This window comes from Emys orbicularis, chromosome 2, assembly GCF_028017835.1.
Source record: "Emys orbicularis isolate rEmyOrb1 chromosome 2, rEmyOrb1.hap1, whole genome shotgun sequence".
In the NCBI taxonomy this organism is placed as follows: Eukaryota; Metazoa; Chordata; order Testudines; family Emydidae; genus Emys; species Emys orbicularis.
Genome location: NC_088684.1, coordinates 161587579 through 161607772, shown reverse-complemented (window position 1 = coordinate 161607772; position 20194 = coordinate 161587579). Strand labels below are relative to the sequence as shown.

The window sequence follows — 20194 nt, the reverse complement described above, 5'->3', positions numbered from 1 at the left end:
TCATCCCTGGCCCCAGCCAGAGCCCTCATCCTCCCACACCCTAACCCTCTGCCCCAGCCCTGAGCCCCCTCCTGCAGCATGAACCCCCCAGCCCCACCCCAAAGCCCTCACCCCAACCCTCTACCCTAGCCCTGAACCCCCTCCCACACGCCAAACCCCTCATTCCCAGCCCCACCCGAAACCCCTCACCCCTGCATCCCCTCTCACTTCCAACTCCCTCCCGGAGCTCGCACCCCCCTCCCATCCCCAGATTCCCTCCCAGAGCCTGCACCCCCCCCCTTCCGCCCCCAAACTCCCTCCCAGAGCCTGCACCCCCTCCCTCTGCACCCCCTCCAACCCTCAAACTCCCTCACAGAGCCTGCACTCCTCACCCCCCTCCTGGACACCCACCCCCTGCCCCAGCCCGGAGCCTGCACCCAAACTCCATTCCAGAGCCTGCACTCCCACTCTCTTCCCACACAACCTCTCCTGACTCCAAACTCCCTCCCAAAGCCTGCACCCCAGCCCTCCGCACTCCCTCCCAGAGCCTGCAGCCAAACTCTCTCTCAGAGCCTGCACCCCTCACCGTCTCCTGCACCCCCACCCCTTGCCCCAGCCTACACCCAAACTCCATCCCAGAGCCTGCACCCCTCACCCCCTCCTGCACCCCCACCCCTTGCCCCAACCCAGAGCCTACACCCAAACTCCCTCCCAGAGCCTGCACCTCTCACCCCCTCCTGCAACCCCACCCCCAGCCCGTAGCCTGCACCCAGCACCCAAACTCCATCCCAGAGCCTGCACCCCAGACCCCCTCCCCCACCCAAACTCCCTCCCAGAGCCCAACCTCTCACCCCTTTTGCACCCAAACTCCCTCCCAGAGCCTGCACCCAATCCCCTGCCCCAGTCCAGGGCCTGCACCCCAGACCTCCTCCCCCCACCCAAACTCCCTCCCAGAGCCTTAGGCAGGTGGGGGCAGAGTTTGGGGGGGGGAGGGGCAGGTTCTGGGCACCACCAAAATTTCTACAAACCTGCCACCCCGCTGAACACGACAGCTTTGCAGTATGCAAGAATGGAGACTAGGATGAGAGCAGTCAATACACTCTCTTGTGACTTAGCCTAGGACCCAAGTCTTCAGAGGCTAGTGCACTAACCATCCTGTTACAGGCTCACCTTCACACTGCACTTTATCCAGGTTTCCAGTGGGGTGACTCCCAAAGTCACTGCAAACCTGCACAAATTTGAATCCTCGCCCCTTCCTCTTTTGCTTCAATCACCAGACCAAGTTGGGCTGAATTTTAAAATGACAATGTAATAAATTATATTTATCAATCAGTCAAAGGCAATACAACAAACTATACGTCACCTTCTAATGCAGAGATAAAAACCATCTGAGACACAAGACCATGGTAAGGTTGTCAAGATGAGGGAAGGATATCATTGGCAGCCTCCCAGCTGTGGGTACAATGTTCAATTCACAATGCTATCGCCATCAGCATGCTGCTGATATTCACAGCTCTGAATGATCCAGTTTAAGTCTATTTCCTTAACTAACAGCTGACACACATCTTCTTTACAGTCCCTTTTCTATTTTCTTCTTTTGTGGTTGTGATATTTGTCTTCAGCCCTGAAATAGAAACAAGCCATTATAGCCAATGTCTTGTTAGGATCTCAGCATTTAACAGAAAACTCCAAAACTGCGTGGCTGACTGAACTTTCACTGATGAAAGTCTGAACATTAGAGAAGCCCGAAGTCTTTCAAGACTGAAAATATCCTTTAAATCTAAGCACTTCCTTCAAAATCTTGTCACTGTCTTCCCTTTGAGGGTTCATTTCCAGTGAGCTTTATTCAAGTCTCATTGCACAACCCTGCACTCTGACAGAGCACAATGTATCTTGTAAAAACAACTGCATAAAGCCATTTTATGAGACAAGCAGCCACTCCATCCTATGCACCAAAGTATATGGTCAAAGCATTTGTGTTTTTGTGAGCTCATACACACTTGCTAGGAATTGTGCTATACAATTTCTCCCATTTCTGTTATAAACTAATATAGGGTCACAAAGAGAGCCCAGGAGCCTGACAGGAAAGTGTTTTGAATAAGCTCCTAAAATCACAGTTGGAACCAGATCCTCAGCTGGGATCTGCTGGCTCAAGGACTTGCACCAGTGCCAGATCCAAGTGAATTCTATGGGACTCCATCAACTCTGCACTATGGGCATGAGACTCTGCACTTGTAGATCCCACTGCAGGATCATCATCTCTTTGCTTTTAGGACTAAAAACTTTTAGTTCTCTACTTCAGTGGTGTTGGTGTCATTCATTATGGGCAGTGTTGTTCTGAAGCTTAGGAATGCTTTCCGTTTAGAAAAAAAAAAGATCAGACACCTGTAAGTGAAGCAAATGGTAGAGCTGGCAACCAATCTAACTGGTAGATCCCCATGCAAACTCCTCAGAAGTATGTATTAAAATTCACTTCATGTACACCAACTAAGTAACTCTCAGTAATACAAGGTGTGGTTAATTCATAATATACAGCCCATATAACACAAGCAGAGAGCACTAGGTGACCCTTTGAGTCAAATCTGAGCCAATGCTCCTGCATTGTTAGGGGCATGTCACTGCTGGAGGAGCCATCTTTTGGATCCTGGATTAAACCCTGAAATCTGGATCACTTGTAGTTTTTTAAAGATCCCACAGCAAATTCTGCTTGGACAGGGGTTTTGCTTGGCTGATCTGGGTTATTACATTCTGCCTCTCTGAATTCTCCTGCATTTCCACTTGGATTGAGTATTATGTTCCTGCACTCAACTCGGATGCACCGTTACATTTCACTGGTGACTATCATCACTGACTGGTACAGGCAAACAAATTGCTTAGAGTAACACTTGCCTCTCTCTTTTTCTCCTGGAATCCCTGTCTTTGCCTCTTTCTCTACTTCTTTTTTGTTTGTCTGGACTTCTGCTGGGATCTCTCCTGTGTCTAGATCGATCGACATCCTTAGAGCTTCCACAAGACTGTCGAGAGTCCACTGATGCTGACCGTCTCTCTTCGTTTCTGAAGAAAAAAAGTTATTGGTTTTGTTTAATAAATAGTTTCATAAACACTGTAGTTATTAGAATACTTTTAATCTCCATCGGTCTGCCTCTGGTAGGCAACGAAAAGGAACTGTATTCCATTTGGTAGGATCATTTTCTTCTTCTTCTCTTGTTTGTGATAATAAACACTTGGAAACAAGACACTGATTTTGGCTTCTCTCGTTTGACAGGCTGCAATTTCTTCCCCCAGTTCTTTAGGTGCAAAGGCTGAAATAGATCCTATTTGTTTACTATTTCAACCACCCAAGTCAGGAAATAAAAATGGGAAGCATTACACAGTGACGCGGACACACTTCCATGTTAAACAGGTAATAAAGTCTATCCTGTTTTCTTTTTCAATACCCAAGTGAAGGATTACTGTTGGTGTTAAGTATACATAAGATACATGAACATAGCTGTGTTGCACTGCTAGTGTAACTATGAGAACCTTAAAGGGACATTGTCAACTTGACATCTAATCAGTTTTTTAAACTATTGTAAACTCCTTTTTTAAGGTACTATTCCAGTCCTGCATCTCCCCGCCAATTCTGGTGTTTTAAAAGTCACATTTTCACAGGTTCTTCTCTCCCTAGCTGCTCTGTGACAGTCTGAGACCTGTGATTACAGCGCTGTACTAGGACTCAGGAGAGTTTATGTTCATGTCCTGGCTCTGCCATAAACTGCTTTGTGGCCTTAGGAAAAAGTCACTTCATTTTCCCCATCTGCAAAATGGGAATAACACTTGTTTTCTTCCGTCCTTTGTCTTGTCTACGTAAGCCATACGCTCCTCAGGGCAAGGATTATCTTAGTATGGATTTGTACTGTGGAGTACAATGGGTCTCTTTCTCAACTGGGCCTTCTATGTGCTACTAGAATACAGTAATAGGTCGCTATGGATTGACGGTTGCCAGCGTCCCTGCACAAACAAAGCATTTTGGTGAGTGCTGTGAGGTTCTTGTTAATACCTTCCTGAAGATTTTGCTGAAATGGAAGATTTTCCTCCTTCACACGTCTCTGCATTGTCTGGTTTACCTTCCTCCTGCCAGTGGCTGCTGAGTTCTTCCATGTGCACACCAATCACATCTCTGATTACCTGGGAAGAGATTAGTAAAAGAAAACTTGAAGCTAAAATAGACTAGAAAACACCAGGCAAAAGATGAGGTCTGAGGTGTTGTTTTTAAAGGCACCAGATATTTGTACGGAAAAACATTTGCTGAAATAAAAACTCCAAAGTAACTTTACTAAAATGCACCTTAAAGGGACACTATCAACATGTAGGTGGCTGGAATTTGCACGTACAAAACTCAGTATTAAAAGTAGCTGTGATAAATAGATTCAGTAACTTGCAGTGAAAAAAGTTTTCTGTTTGCATCTGAAAACATTTCTCTGAAGTCTTTGCAACCCCCAAATAGCTAAGGCACAAGAAACTGATACTGAAATTGACTAGTTTAGCCTCACTGTTCAGGAATGAAGAAAAAAGAATAAATAACATGATGGGCACAAGATTTTTAAAGTTCTTTCATTTTTAACAGTCTCGTAATAGGAGTAAGAAAAAATGCATTTTAAATACATATGGTTTTTAACCCTGCAGTGCCATTCTAAGTAGTTTATGCAACTTTCAAATTGACATAGCTCAAACTACAGGATAGCCACAAAGTGATACCAGGAAACACCGACAACCAGAGGAGAAAAATACTTTAAACCATTAACATTTCTTTTTGAGATTTATAAAATTGCTAACACATTTACTAACCCACATCTTCAGACTTGGTCAAAAAGTTTCTTTAAGATTTTTTTGCCTAGGCATCATAGTTAAAACTGTTTTTACTAATCTGAATAGAGCACATTAGAGAGTGTATGCTGTGAAAAGATTAAGCATTCTAATACCTGCAAGGTCTTGCATTCTCTACAAAAACATTTGATGCTCACCTCAGTGTAAGATTTCTTTGTTATATGAACATTCTTAGCTCTGTATGACTGCCGCCGTCTTTTATAGTCCCGCATTTCTGCCAGGATTTCAAGATGAGACTTTGGACCTTTTTGACCATCATCTAATAAAAAATTGAATGTGAAACAAGTGGTTAAACAAACTAAAAAAAAAATTTCAGAGGCAATACATCGGCACTTGAGAATACATAATAGGGCTGTCTTAGAATGGTGCTGTTTACAGGACTAAAGGTAAGTTTGTGTCAAGTTGTTTTAACAGATGTTTCTCTGGTATTTATTTACAGCATCAAACAGTGTCTAGGGAAGTTGGAGAGAAAGCTGGAAGAGATCTGCTTACACAGTAAAGACCAAAATCAACAACCAAAATAAAAGGCATTCAAGCCACCATACAAGATTATTACATGAACTCTGAGACACTGCAATAAGACCAATGTAGTGACTTGAAATAAGTTATTTAACAACAACTGTCCTAAATACTAATTTACAAGTCACATTTTCAAAACCCATATTATTGAACTGCGGAAGTCTGGCAAACAGAGGGATCGATCCAGCAAATGTAAATGTCTATGGCCATGCAGATCCTTTTGCAGGATCGGGCTCCAGAAATAAGGCATTTTTTCCCTGCATGTATATTTTTTGTTTTACAGAATATAGTAATTGGAGGAGTCCTGATCTGTCTCAGGAGTTTATATATTTCTCCAGAATTTTCTTTGTGCCAAAAGACTATCGTGTGTCTCTTATCACATTTCTATTGTTACTGTTCCATGCTGCTTTTATCTCTTATCAGCTTTCACAGCAGAAATCTTGCAAAATTTCACATTCAGTTGTGAGCCAAAGAAGTGCAGGCCTGTTGCAGAAAAAATGAAGGATCCCTCCTCCTGTTGAGATGCAGGCAACAGATACAATGAGAGAAGTGCAGAAGAGCTGTTTGGACAGGAAGCTGGCAGAATTGAAAGTGGAAAGGAGAAAGATATAATAGGCAACTACACAAAGACCACCACATTACAGGATCTGAAGGTATCTTACCTGTGTCCTGAATTGTACCTTTTTTTTTTTTTTTTTTTTTTAAAAGAACTATAATACAAAAAGAGTATTTGCCAGCTCTTTTCCGGGCTAGTTTGCATAATTTTTGCCCTTTTCCTAGAATCCACAATTTGGTTTACATGTTATTAATTCAAACCTGAATAGATGTTCAACCAAATCCCTCTAACTGTAGAAACGTGACATTTGAAAATGACAAACACTGCCATTTTAAGTTGTAAAACTCAAGAATTTGAATGTTTCTCAAACCTTGGGTGACTTTAGCAGGCAAATCTACAAAGAGATCACTGTCGTTTTCAGTGGCCTGGGATCTGGACCTCTGTTTCTTCGTCTCTTCCAGGACATAATCATAGATTGCAAGACGATCAGCTTGAGTCAGGTCACAGATGAAGCATTTGTGGTTTTGGGGAACTTCAACAGGCAGTGAAGAATAGGCACCTAAAGCTTGTGAACAAATGGACATTATTAATTCTATAAAATGGCAATACTGCTACACAAAGAAACTTGTGGGGAGGAGCAAGTGTACTGGCACTAGGAACTTGGACACTATTTACATACTTTTCACTTGTGCAAGACAGACTTCTTTAGCTTTACTGGATTCTGATAGCTTAAAAAGTGCTTTAGTTGGCCTAATTTTAGGAAACCACTGAAATCTGCTTCATGAAATGATGACTCTGTAACAGACTGTCACCAAATGGCCCCAACACTTCTATTTCGTTAACTTTCCTCAGCACCTGGGGAGCCAGGAGTTTTGGTGTCTCCTGCAGGGACTATGAGGGCTATTTGGGGGGAAAGGGAGAGAACGCCCACAAAAACTATCTAGTCCACAATACGATTTCCTGTATTGTTATTAGTAACAGCCCACTAGCCTGCAAAAGAATGTTTTTGTACGGGTCCAATAGTACATATTTATTTTTAAATTTGTTTCCAAATTTCAACTGCAAACTAGTTAACAGCCAACATTCTATTGGCAATAATTGGAATGAAAGCCTCTGTTTAAACAAATAGATAATGCTCAATTGTCTGCTCTGAATGCTTTCAAAGATGATTCAGAATAGGCTACCTTCTATCCGCTCACATTGCTAGTCGGTTTAAAAACCCTGAAGAGAAGTAATGTGCAACAAAAGCATTTACAATTGGCAAAACAGAGTTGCCAGTCTCCTCCCAGTTATTAGTCTATACTTACTCACTAGCTATACAGTTACCAAGATGTATTCGTTACCTGCTGGCTAAAAAAAACCTGCTTCCCCAATTTATTAAAGCTGTAGTCACTCTCCCTGTTTTATGGCAAAGATTTTATTTCCTTCAAACAGAATAGTCAAACCCTCAGTCACACTCTCTCCAACACACTGTAGCATTGCAAAGTGAATTTCTTGAAACAACAGAATATGGTACAGTACTTATGAAAGGCTATCACTTGCAGAAAGAATACTGTATATCTTTTAGGCCTTGTCTACGCTGTCAGGGGCATGTAGGTTACGTGTATCTACATGCTGCACTGAAATACAGGCTGCATTCACACTGTGGTGGTTAGTGACACATGGCAACAAAAGGCTCTGGCAGGGGAGAAGCAATGGAAAAAGGTTCCAACAGCGATGCCAGAGCCTTTCCTTGCAGTAGGAAAAGGCTCCAGCAGTGGGATGATGCTGGAGTCTTTCTCCACTGCCTCCCCACTGCTACAGCCTGTCCTTGCACTGGAGAAAGACTCCGGCAGTGGAACACTACACTGCTAAAAATAGCCGTGTATATGTGAGAGGCACTGCTCGTTCATATCAAGAGTGAATAGAGTATATACCCTAAAGTTCAAGTGTGTCTTTACTCTACTTGCCCAAGCAGTGCCTCACCATCTACACTGCTATTTATACCTGTGCTAGGTGGGCGTGCAGTGTATGTACAAAACACACACTGTAAATGGAGACAAAGCCTAAGTAAGGAGAACATTCATCTCCCTAATTCCCCTTCAGTCTCCTCCCTGCTCATGAAAGAAGAATCAAGGATATTTTTATTTAAAAATATTTCAAGAGCAGAAAGATCAGCTAGGTCCTTTTCATTCACGATGGGGTCATATCACAGCAATGACTACACTGGACGAAGAGAAAAGCTAGAACTCTCTCTGTTCAGATGTGCTGATCCAGATGTGACGCAGATTTGAGAACCCGTGAAATATGCCCTATTTTCTGTTACATTTGTAACAACTTACTGGGAATTCCACCTATTCAAATAAAAGTAGCTGTGTTTACCTGAAGGTCTGCTCAGCTATCACCCTCTTTTAAACAAGCCAAGGAAACTGAAGGCAAAATTTGTGTTAACAGATATTATGTCTGAGGTTTTAAAATGCAGAAAATTCAATCTTCTGGTTCCTACAGCAACCTTAATTTGACAATTATGCACCATAAAACTTCACATTTCTTGATGACTGTGTATTAAAAACCTGGACTACAACTTTGCGTTAGTGGAGAGTTTTAGAGAAAAGAATAAGTGTTTACTAAGTAACTTCTTAATTTATTATCAGGTTTTATTAGGTGAATGTGGACAGTTTGGACAACTTTGGTTCTTTCTTCAGATCGCTTCTAAAAAGCACAAGAGCACGTTAAAATAGGATGGTGAGCTATAACTGCGACACCTAGTGGCCCATAGATGTATTTTTGCAATATAGCATAGGGTACATGTTTTGGTGTTCGTTTAGTTTCTTTTAAAGATGTCCAGTACATTCAGGTTAGATTAAGATTTGAAATTAAAATTACTACAGCTTTGTTAAATCATGGGGAAAAAAACCTCACATCTTCCAAATATGCCATCAATACTATGAAAATTTCCAGGTTCCCCCTTTCCAAAGAGCCCATTCTACGGGTTTCCATTTCTATACTAGAGAAAAAAAACAGAGCAGAAAAGTCTGCCAGTCAGTGCTGCTGTATTCAGCTGCTGAGTTAGCCTGTCAGAAAGGAAGAATGAGCATACACTTTTCCCCCTATATACACTAGGGCTGCCAATTTTGGTTGGATGTATTCCTGGAGGTCTCATCACGTGACAATCTTTTAATTAAAAATTAATCTTTAATTCCTTGAGACTCCAGGACAATCCTGGAGGGTTGGCAACCTTAATTTGTGCACATGGATGTATTTTAAAATGACAAAGTTAGCTTAATGCAGTTTTATCCAGGTGCCACAATCATTCCCACAGCGCACACTATAGCTCTACTGCCATCTGTACAAGCAAGCACAGTCTGTCAAGAGTCTGTCTTGATTTCATCTTTCATTCTCTTGAGAAATCTATTTCTGTCCTTTCCTGGGCTCCAGGCTGTTTTATGTGTTCTCTGCTGATCAGTGAAAAACAGGATGTAAGGACTTAAATGTATGGGTGGACACAATGTCCATCCTATCTAAGGGGGAGCAGGCCCCTCTGACTAAATCACTCTCATAGACTCATAGACTTTAAGGTCAGAAGGGACCATTATGATCATCTAGTCTGACCTCCCGCATGATGCAGGCCACAAAAGCTGACCCACCCACTCCTGGAATAATTCTCTCCCTTGACTCAGCTGTTGAAGTCCCCAAATCATGATTTGAAGACTTCAAGTCGCAGAGAATCCTCCAGCAAGCGACCCCTGCCCCATGCTGCGGAGGAAGGCGAAAAACCTCCAGGGCCTTTGCCAATCTACCCTGGAGGAAAATTCCTTCCCGACCCCAAATATGGCGATCAGCAGAACCCCGAGCATGTGGGCAAGATTCTCCAGCCAGACCCGCATTGACCATTGATACTAATTACCTGCGATGGCACGTTATTGACCTATTGACTAAAATCACGTTATCCCATCAAACCATCCCCTCCATAAACTTATCAAGCTTAATCTTAAAGCCAGAGAGGTCTTTCGCCCCCACCGTTTCCCTCGGAAGGCTGTTCCAGAACTTCACCCCTCTGACGGTTAGAAACCGTCGTCTAATTTCAAGCCTAAACTTCCCGACGGCCAGTTTATATCCATTTGTTCTCGTGTCCACATTAGTACTGAGCTGAAATAATTCCTCTCCCTCCCTGGTATTTATCCCTCTGATATATTTAAAGAGAGCAATCATATCCCCTCTCAGCCTTCTTTTGGTTAGGGTAAACAAACCAAGCTCCTCGAGTCTCCTTTCGTACGACAGGTTTTCCATTCCTCGGATCATCCTAGTGGCCCTTCTCTGCACCCGTTCCAGTTTGAGTTCATCCTTTTTAAACATGGGAGACCAGAACTGCACATAGTACTCCAAATGAGGTCTCACCAGTGCCTTGTATAACGGAAGCAGCACCTCCTTATGCCTACTAGAAATACCTCGCCTAATGCATCCCAAGACCGCATTAGCTTTTTTCACGGCCACGTCACATTGCCAACTCATAGTCATCCTGCGATCAACCAGGACTCCGAGGTCCTTCTCCTCCTCTGTTACTTCCAACCGATGCGTCCCCAGCTTATAACTAAACTTCTTGTTAGTCATCCCTAAGTGCATCACCTTACACTTCTCACTATTAAATTTCATCCTATTACTATTACTCCAGTTTACAAGGTCATCCAAGTCTCCCTGCAGGATATCCCGATCTTTCTCCGAATTGGCAGTACCTCCCAACTTTGTGTCATCCGCAAACTTTATCAGCCCACTTCTACATTCGGTTCCGAGGTCAGTAATAAATAGATTAAATAAAATCGGACCCAAAACCGAACCTTGAGGAACTCCACTGGTCACCTCCCTCCAACCTGACAGTTCACCTTTCAGTACGACCCGCTGCAGTCTCCCCTTTAACCAGTGCTTTATCCACCTCTGGATTTTCATATCGATCCCCATCTTTTCTAATTTAACCAATAATTCCTCATGAGGTACCGTATCAAACGCTTTACTGAAATCGAGGTATATTAGATCCACCGCATTTCCTTTATCTAAAAAATCTGTTACTTTCTCAAAGAAGGAGATCAGGTTGGTTTGGCACGATCTGCCTTTCATAAAACCATGTTGTAATTTGTCCCAATTGCCATTGACCTCAAGGTCCTTAACTACTTTCTCCTTCAAAATTTTTTCCAAGACCTTGCATATTACAGATGTTAAACTAACAGGCCTGTAGTTACCCGGGTCCCTTTTTTTCCCCTTCTTGAAAATAGGAACCACATTAGCTATTCTCCAGTCCAACGGTACCACCCCCGAGTTTACAGATTCATTAAAAATTATCGCTAAGGGGCTTGCAATTTCTCGCGCCAGTTCCTTTAATATTCTCGGATGAAGATCATCCGGTCCGCCCGATTTAGTCCCGTTAAGCTGTTCGAGTTTGGCTTCTACCTCGGATACGGTAATGTCAACCCCCCTCCTTTATTCCCCTCTGTCACGCTGCCTCTATTCCTAAGCCCTTCATTAGCCTCAAAGACCGATGCAAAATATTCATTTAGATATTGTGCCATGCCTAGATTATCCTTAATCTCCACTCCATCTACAGTCTTCAGCGGTCCCACTTCTTCTTTCTTTGTTTTCTTCCTATTTATATGGCTATAAAACCTCTTGCTATTGGTTTTAATTCCCCTCGCAAGGTCCAACTCTACACGGCTTTTGGCCTTTCTCACTCCATCTCTACATGCTCTGACCTCAATAAGGTAGGTTTCTTTGTCGATCCCTCCCCTCTTTGTACGCTTTGTTTTTTCTTAATCACCCCTCTGAGACGCTCGCTCATCCAGCTTGGTTTAAATCTCGTGCCTACGAACCGTTTTCCTTTTCTCGGGATACAGGCCTCCGAGAGCTCCTGTAACTTTAACTTGAAATAATCCCAGGCGCCTTCTGCCTTTAGATCCATAAATATGTTAGTCCAATCCACTCCCCTAACTAGTCGCCTTAATTTATTAAAGTTAGCCCTTTTGAAATCTAACTCCTCTTAGGAAAGTTTGCAATAATCCATTGTAAAAACGGAAATTGAAGGTTCATGTATCATGGGGCAATGAAAGACAGCTACATATCACATGCCCAATAAAACAAATGTTAGTTTGGGGATTCAGAGGAGGAAGTGAAAACAAAAAGGAAGGTTTCTTGTCCAGGAAAAGTATTCCCAGCAGTGGGAGTGGGGTTCGGTCTGAGGGGGTTCTGGGCTGTGGAAGGCAAAAGAGGGGGCAGCTCAGAGAGCTGGGCCAGAGGGGGTCAGTAGGGGGAAGATTTTAAATAGTGGGATTGTGGGACTGGCATTAAAGAACATCGTGAGCTTTGCAGGGCTAGATTTCCAGTCCTGAAGATAGCTCTTGAGTTGAACATGGAGGACCTGAACCCTCCCCAGATCCCAGGTGAGGGAGGAGAACACAGCTGTGGGGACCAGAGGAAGTAAGGGAGCAAATGAATATTGTATGACAGTGAACCCACAAATGAGATCAAGGGAGACTAGGAAAGAGGTGGCTTGAGTGATCACGAATGGGAGGAGAGATGACCCACACTACAGAAAATCTGGAGAACCCCTGGCTTAATCTGTGTACTCCGCTTACCTTCACCGGAGCCTCCACCTTCTTTAGCACTCAAATCTTTAGCTTGTTTAATAATCTGAAATTGTAGATCCTTATCTGAAAAAAAGGAAAAGAGAATTTTACAAAGCTCCTGCACCTTTGTACAAGTCCACCCTGATGTATGTGCTAGATCTGTGCTCTTAGCTGGCGAGGTTTAATGGACAGGTAGGCAGTGGTTATTGTACAGAGAATAATATTCCTCATCCTGAATTAATGATGTTCAGCAAAAGGCCATCAGACACTCAGGAATTCTTTGACTGTAATGGAAAATTTTTAACCAAATATATTCTGGCTTTTTAAAGGTTTGTTCTTACATCCATTCCACGTTATTTAGTCCAGAAAACCAAACCACAACCAGTTAATAAGATTTATATTTATTCTACAATTACATGTAAATGATATCAAGTTACTCCTCTGGTCCTGCTAGCAGGGCCGGCTCCAGCTTTTTTGCCGCCCCAAGCGGCGAGGTAAAAAAAAAAAAAAAAAAAAAAAAAAAAAAAAAAAAAAAAAGGGAAGAAAACGATTGAGCTACCGCCAAAATGCCGCCGAGGAAGACAGGGAGTGAAGGACCTGCCGCCGAATTGCCGCAGAAGACTGAAGCGGACTGATTGGGCTTCCGCCAAAGTGCCAACGACGACGACGACCCGGACATGCCGCCCCAACAATGGACAGACGTGCAGCCCCTTTCGATTGGCCGCCAGAGGCACCTGCTTCCTTCCCTGGTGCCTGGAGCCGGCCTTGCCTGCTAGTGTATCCTGTCTCCTCTGTGTCTGTTTTTCAGGTTCTAAACTCCTCAGGACACAGACTCACACTGTGTGTCTTGCTTTATTATTTAATATTATTATTATTACTCTGCTGTGCAGATTTTTCAAACACTTGTTATATAAACATCTGTTAACTGTAACTCTGCCATTTAAAGAGGGACAAGTAACTGAAGGTCACATTTTCATCTGCCTTAAAAGGGCCTTATAATCTTGGGGGAAATAACCTCTAGATTCCAGAGCAAGATTTATTTGGAAGCAAGTACAGTAATGCAGAGACATTAAAGAGACTCCTCCCTCACCCAACCAAGAACCATCCCACACTAATATTTCCACTAGTTTATGTAGAACTGCAGTGAAAACAGGTCTCCCTTCAGAAGCTCTACTGCAGCAGCTAAACGCTATTCTTAGAACTGGGTCAAACTGCTGAGGTGGGAGATGACATATACATGTGATCTACTCACATCACAGCTGAGTCCGCTGCACAAACAAGAAAGTAACAAAGCAAAGGGAACTTGCAAGCTGTGTTAGAGATATAGAAAAAACAACAACAATCTGCCACAAATATGCTGATAAATAAGTGGGAATTAAATTATAATATCCTCTTCAAACTTTGAAAATGAGAAGGAAAAACACCCTCTGACTAGCATCAGGTAAGGAAAAAAGGTGTGCTGCTCAGCTTTGCAGAATTAAGGTAAAGTGCCACAAGCCAAATTTATTTTAAAATCATCTAGATGGTGAGAATAATGAAGTTTCTCTTACACTGGAGCAACTGAGGTAACATCATAAAGAACAGGAGTGCTTGTGGCACCTTAGAGACTAACAAATTTATTTGAGCATAAGCTTTCGTGGGCTACAGCCCACTTCTTCGGATGCTGTAGCCCACGAAAGCTTATGCTCAAATAAATTTGTTAGTCTCTAAGGTGCCACAAGTACTCCTGTTCTTTTTGCGGATACAGACTAACACGGCTGCTACTCTGAAACCTGAGGTAACATTGTCACCTGAAGTGTCTGCATTCCACTATACAACCATTACCAAATTCATACTTACCCATAGTAATGGTGGGTATCTTTGCTTTCTTGTAGTAAAATGCAGAGTCATACATTTCAGCCTACAAACCAAAAGACATTAATTATACCATTCTGGAGTTTATAGCTAAGATTCAAGCATCCCCACCCAGAACCGCCAGGGCTCCCCAATTCTGTAGTCTGACAAACCCAACTGGGCCTTCACACCCAGACAGTCTCTCATTGGACTTGTGCAGGTGCACAGGCCACCTGCAAGGATCCACCTGCAAAATCAGGGCCTTCCTTTATACAATTTCTCTGGGCCTAGAGTATAAACAGCAGATTTGTCTGAACCAATCCAGATCTCTTAAGACTGCCAAACTATTTCCTCTCAACAGATCCTGACCAAGGGATTCCTGCCCCTGGAAAAAACCAACCAGTCCGCCCAGAGCTGAAAGTGGCTACCTGCTCCTCTCTGGAGTACTCCAGCCTCCTCAGCCGGCAGGCCACTATGTGCTTAGCCAAGGAGGCTCTGGGCATCTGGTGATTGGCATCATAGGGGCAAACGGCTCTCTCCTCCTGCCAGAGGAAACACACAGTCAGCACCGAGCCGGGGGAGGGGGGGCACTCCTTCAGTTTGGAGCTGGGGGGCAAGGAGGTATTGGAGGCGGGGCACCCTGTCAGTGCGGGCAGGGGTGGAGCTGGGGGTAAGGGGGTGTTGGAGGCGGGAAGTACAGTGCGGGTGGGGATAGTGCTGTGGGGGACGAGGGTGTTGGGGGCAGAGAGCGCAGCATGGGTGCGGGTGGAGCTGGGGAGAAAAGGGTGTTGGGGTCAGGAGGCGCAGTGCAGGCAGGGGTGGAGCTGGGGGTAAGGGGGTGTTGGGTGGGGGGCGCACAGTGCAGGAGGGGATAGTGCTGGGGGGGCAAGGAGAGGTTGGGTGGGGGGCGCAGTGCAGGCAGGGGTGGAGCTGGGGGTAAGGGGGTGTTGGGTGGGGGGCGCACAGTGCAGGTGGGGATAGTGCTGGGGGGGCAAGGAGAGGTTGGGTGGGGGGCGCAGTGCAGGCAGGGGTGGAGCTGGGGGTAAGGGGGTGTTGGGTGGGGGGCGCACAGTGCAGGAGGGGATAGTGCTGGGGGGGCAAGGAGAGGTTGGGTGGGGGGCGCAGTGCGGGCGGGGCTGGAGCTGGGGCACGGACGGGGCCAGCCGGGCCTTCACCCCCAGGCACCGCGTGACACACGCCGGGGCGAGGGAGTCCGACCCGCGGCGCTGGGAGAGATTCTTGCCTGAGTCCCAAACCACACCGCGCAGGGGGCGGCCATCTCCGCGCTGGGCAGCCAGGTCTCAAACCCCGTTGTTTAAACAAAGGGACCCGGCGGCGGCCATGTTTACTAGGGGCAGGGGAATGGCTTCTCTTTACCTCGGCGTAATCTGGCTTCACTGTTATTGTAAATAATGGGAGTGGCGGCCATTTTTAGTGAGGGCAACACTATTGCCTCTGATCCCCGCGGTTGCTCTCGAAGGAGGCGAGGCTGCCTGCGCCGAGCCCGGCGCAGGGTTCAGCCCTTCGTGGTGTGAATGACATTTCACAGGCACGGAAAGCCCCGCAGCAGAAAGTGCAAATGTCGATAAATGAAATGAGTTAAAGGGTGTTAACGGAGCCAGGCCTCGTGCAATCCAATGGTCATTTGTGAACAGGCAGCTATTTGTGCAGCCCCAGAGGGGGCCTCGCCCGTCACAGCGTGGCTCTACAGACCCATAGAGCAGACACGAGCGTAGAGAGCAGCCGCAGGCAGGTCCTGCAGCAGAAATGAGCCATAGAGAGGGAGGCTCAGCGAGGGCAGCCCCTACTGGCGGGGCGGGGCGCCGCAGCCCGGCGTGCGGGGGACTTGCGCAGGCTGGCGTTTGCCCGGACACCGGGGTTCGCCTGCGCCGCGTGTGTGACCGACTCGGTGTCCCCGCAGGGCCCGGGCCATGGGGCGGGCGCTGAGGCAAGGGCTCTTATTGGCCCAATGGCGGGAGAGACTCGGCAGCGCTTGGGCCAGTGGAGACGTGGCCCCCGCCCGCCGCTCACACATCTGCACCCCCAGCACCGGGGGGCAGAGGAGCGGCTCGGGGCGGGGCCGCGGCTCGGGCACCTTTCGGCGGCGCGGCTCCAAAGGCGGCCGGGCCCCTGGCACCCGCCGCCCAGGGCCCGTGTCCATAGGGGGTCGCTGCGAGCTGCCCCAGGGCAGCCGGAGAGCGCTGTAACCTCCCGCGGAGCTGGCGCTGCCGGGGGAAGCAGAGCAGCAGCCCCGAGATGGGGCGGGGAGGCCGCAGGGCTGCGAGCAGCTCCTGCCCCCGGGTAGCCCGGCAGGGAAGGAAGAAGCTACAGAGGCGGGGCGGGGGGAGACAGCACTATGTAGCGGGACAAACCGCCGGCAAAGGGAACCCGCCGGGGTCCCCGGGCAGGAACCGGTCCCGGGGCTCCTCGCAGGGGCAATAGCAGTAAAAAGCAGGAACTGGGAAAAGCCGTTTAGCCCTCGAGAAGACAAGTCCTCTGCTTAAGAGCTATGTCCAGAGTTTCCAAACCCGAGTACCCAAGTTAGACTCCGAAATCCGTAACTGGGCACCTGAACAGCAGTGTCCTGACCTTCAAAGCTACTGAGTTCTTGCAGTTCCCTTTGACTTTAATGGGAGCTGGGATTACTCAGCATTTAAGAAAAATAAGGCTACTTCTGTTTTGGTTCCTAATTTAGGAGCTTAACCTAGGCACCAAGGATTGGAAATTTTGACCTGTAGATCTACTCCTGCACCACTGAATTCAGTAGGGCTTTTTCATTGATTTAAATGCAAGTAGGAGTGGATCCAATTATACCTTGGGAACAGGTCCCCAGCACAGGGAGCCTGAAGAGAACTATATGCCAGGGATGAGGGCCACAGTGAACATGTTCGTGGGAGGAGTTTCGCATAGGGACATTGGTGCAGAATATGGGATGTCCTGTAGTCTGCTCATATAGGTGCAAAAGCAGTAAAGCAAAACAAATGAACGGCTAATGCAGTTATACTCCCACCAGGCAACTCCCAGGACACAGAGACAGAGCCAAACCCAAGTCCATTTCCCAGAGAGGTATGTATTTGAAGACACGGGACAGGAATAGCTCTGTTTCCTTCTACTGGACTGTCCCCAAGGGCCTAGCAAGGAATTACGGTGTACTTTCTATAACTACAAGTAGGTCACCCTAGCAGTTGATCCCTTCCTGCCAGTCCTAGCAAATAATTTACTACTAGTTGTGTCTTTGTGTGTTGGGAACCCACCAAGGCCTAGAGTCGGTACAGCCTTGTGTTGGGAGGAGCCAGGTCCTATTCATATCTCACTCACTGACACGGTGGAATCTTGAGTAAATCAATTAACGTCTCTGGGTCTCAGTTTCCCCATCTGTAAAATTAGCTTAATATGACCCTTACCTAGCTGTGAAAAGCAATTTAATATCTTGAGATGAAATTAGTTATAAAAGTATGAAGTAGTATTATTATTTATTACACATTGAGTCTAAAAGGAAGGACACCTTGGAGGCATCAGGCCTGCCATTCCAATGTTTTCTGGATGCACATTCATTTAACAACGTCACTGCCCCTGCTGCTGCCACAGGGAAGTATGCAGTGTCATTTGGAGGAAGATGTCCTGACACACAATACAGCATATTAGCAGAGAGGAGACATCAGTGTTGGAAAAAGGGCATGAAACCAGCTCTGGGGTGTACCTTCGCTGGTGCAAAGAACAGCAGGAGGGATGATGCAGAGGAAATATCACTCTTAAGAGAGAAGGATGGGAGTCATTTTAAAAACAAAACTTAAGCCCAGGGTTGTGTGGCTATTCCATGCAGTTAGAAGACTAGGGCCTGGCCTACACTACACAAATAAGTTGACCTATGTTAGGTTGGCTTACAGCCACCGCAGTAACTACTGCGTTTTTTCATGTCCACACTACTGTGCTGTCCTCACCAGGAGCACTTCCACCAACTTAAGTGGGATGGTGCGGGGGGCTGACAGCCCAGGCTGTCAGCTCTGCGCAGAGCTCCCAGCTGGGAGCTCAGCTACCTGGAGCTAACAGCTCAGGCTCTCAGTGCCTGGTAGTCGGGCTCCCAGCTGGTGCTGACAGGCGATGTAAGTAATGCAATGTCTACACAGAAACTGTGCCAATCTAACTACACGGACCTAAGCGCTATGCCTCTCATGGACGTTGAGTTATTACATCAGTGTAGTGGGGGACTTACTTTGGTGGGAGCAACCCTGTAGTGTAGACACTTACAGAGATAGGTTGATGTAAGCTGCCTTTTAAGCTGCAGTGTACACCTGGCCTAGGAGTTAGTGTTCCTTTGGTATTTTGATTAGTTAATTAGATGGGGCTTGTAGGACTCCTGGACTGGAGTATCGTGAGGAGGAGGAAGTAGGAAGGCACGATGGATGTAAGTAGGAGTTAGTTATTGGAAAAACTGCTGTAAAATCAAGTCAAACAAGACATTACAGACATGCTCGGTCAGCTCACACCCAGTTCCATAGCACTCTGCTCTGACCTGTTGTACAGGATGGTGCCCATGGTGCCTAGGGTAGCCCTCACTGATCAGGGCAGGCTCCAAAAAGGAGAGCAGATTCTCCCAAAAGCTTAATACTGTAGTTAGATTTACCAACCAGTCACAAAATGTGCTCCTGGTCCCCCTGACTGGTTATCAAGAAGCTGAAAAAAGAAACCACGCAGCCCCCTTTATTGCATTCCAGTTCTCTGGCTCCCAATCAGCACCTAGGTCCAGTACAGTTAGAAGTTATTTATAACTCTGCTCACTATATAAAATAGTCTTCTGATCTGCAAAGGGCCAGCTATATTACCAGATCAATATTAGTTTGGATCTTACTCAAAATATCACGCTGCCAGCCAATCTTTTAGTATTTAAAAACTAAAGGCTTTATTAGAAAAGAAAAGAACAAGATGAGAGTTGTTAAATGGTCAAAACAGTCAGATACATACATATGACTTCAGAGTCCATATGTCAGGTTCTTAGCAGCATTGGTGAGTTTGCTGGCTTGCATGGGCGGTGAGTGGAGCCCCCCTCTGGGGAGGCTAGCCCCCGGCTCCGCCCCTTCCACCCACGCCATCCCCACTGCCAGAGCCCCGAGACCCCCTGCTCCCCCATCCTCCCCGCAGCTGGACCCCCAACCTCCCCCCCCGCCCAGAGAGCCCCTCCCACCCCCGGCTGCATCCCAGGCCGGCCGAAGCCCCAAGCCTTCCCCCAACCGCCCCCCCGCCCAGAGAAGCTCCGGTCAGGCTGGCCGAAGCCCCGAGCCAAGCCTCCTCCCGCCTGGAGGAACCCGGGGCTGGCCACAACCGCGTCGTGCCTCCCCTCCCCGGATCTAACCCACCCACCGTCCAGGGGAAAAGCATCTGTTAGAAGACACTTTTGATATGCCCCATGCAGGTTCTGGGGCGACTGAGGAGGCGGTATGTGCCTCCTCCGCCACCCCAGAACCTGCATGGGGCATAATAAAGCAAAACCTTTGCCGCCAAAACCTGCAACTGGGGGTCCGGTGGCCACGGCAGTGCCAGGGGAAGCAGAACCTCCCCTGGCCTATTATATCCACGCCCATGCTGCCTTGTAGAGTCCCTCCAGACCACATCCACAGCTTGGATGGGTCTGTCAGTCCTTTGTTCCATGCTTCAGTTTGTAGAGAAGTTGCTCCAGAGATAAGAAGCAGGATTGAAGACAAAATGGAGAAGATGCAGCTGCCTTTTTCTATCCTTTGCTATGTGGCTTGTACTTCCTTTGTCCCAGACACAAACCTACAACACATGGCATGGAAAAGCCTTAGAATCCCCTGTCCACAAGAATGTCCCTACATTTCCTGCTGACTCATAGGTG

The 20194-nt window shown here is 46.5% G+C and overlaps 1 protein-coding gene across 1 annotated transcript; it reads right to left on the bottom strand.

Annotated features, from left to right (window-relative positions):
- Positions 1 to 1268: 1268 nt before the first annotated feature.
- Positions 1269 to 15743, bottom strand: LOC135873528 (U11/U12 small nuclear ribonucleoprotein 48 kDa protein-like). Its single transcript, XM_065398116.1, has 9 exons — positions 15587 to 15743; positions 14772 to 14885; positions 14350 to 14410; positions 12520 to 12594; positions 6291 to 6485; positions 4983 to 5104; positions 4019 to 4146; positions 2869 to 3033; positions 1269 to 1603 (listed from the first exon to the last, which is right to left on the bottom strand). The coding sequence occupies exons 1-9, from the start codon at positions 15620 to 15622 to the stop codon at positions 1564 to 1566; spliced, it is 936 nt and encodes a 311-aa protein (XP_065254188.1). The 5' UTR covers positions 15623 to 15743; the 3' UTR covers positions 1269 to 1563.
- Positions 15744 to 20194: the final 4451 nt, after the last annotated feature.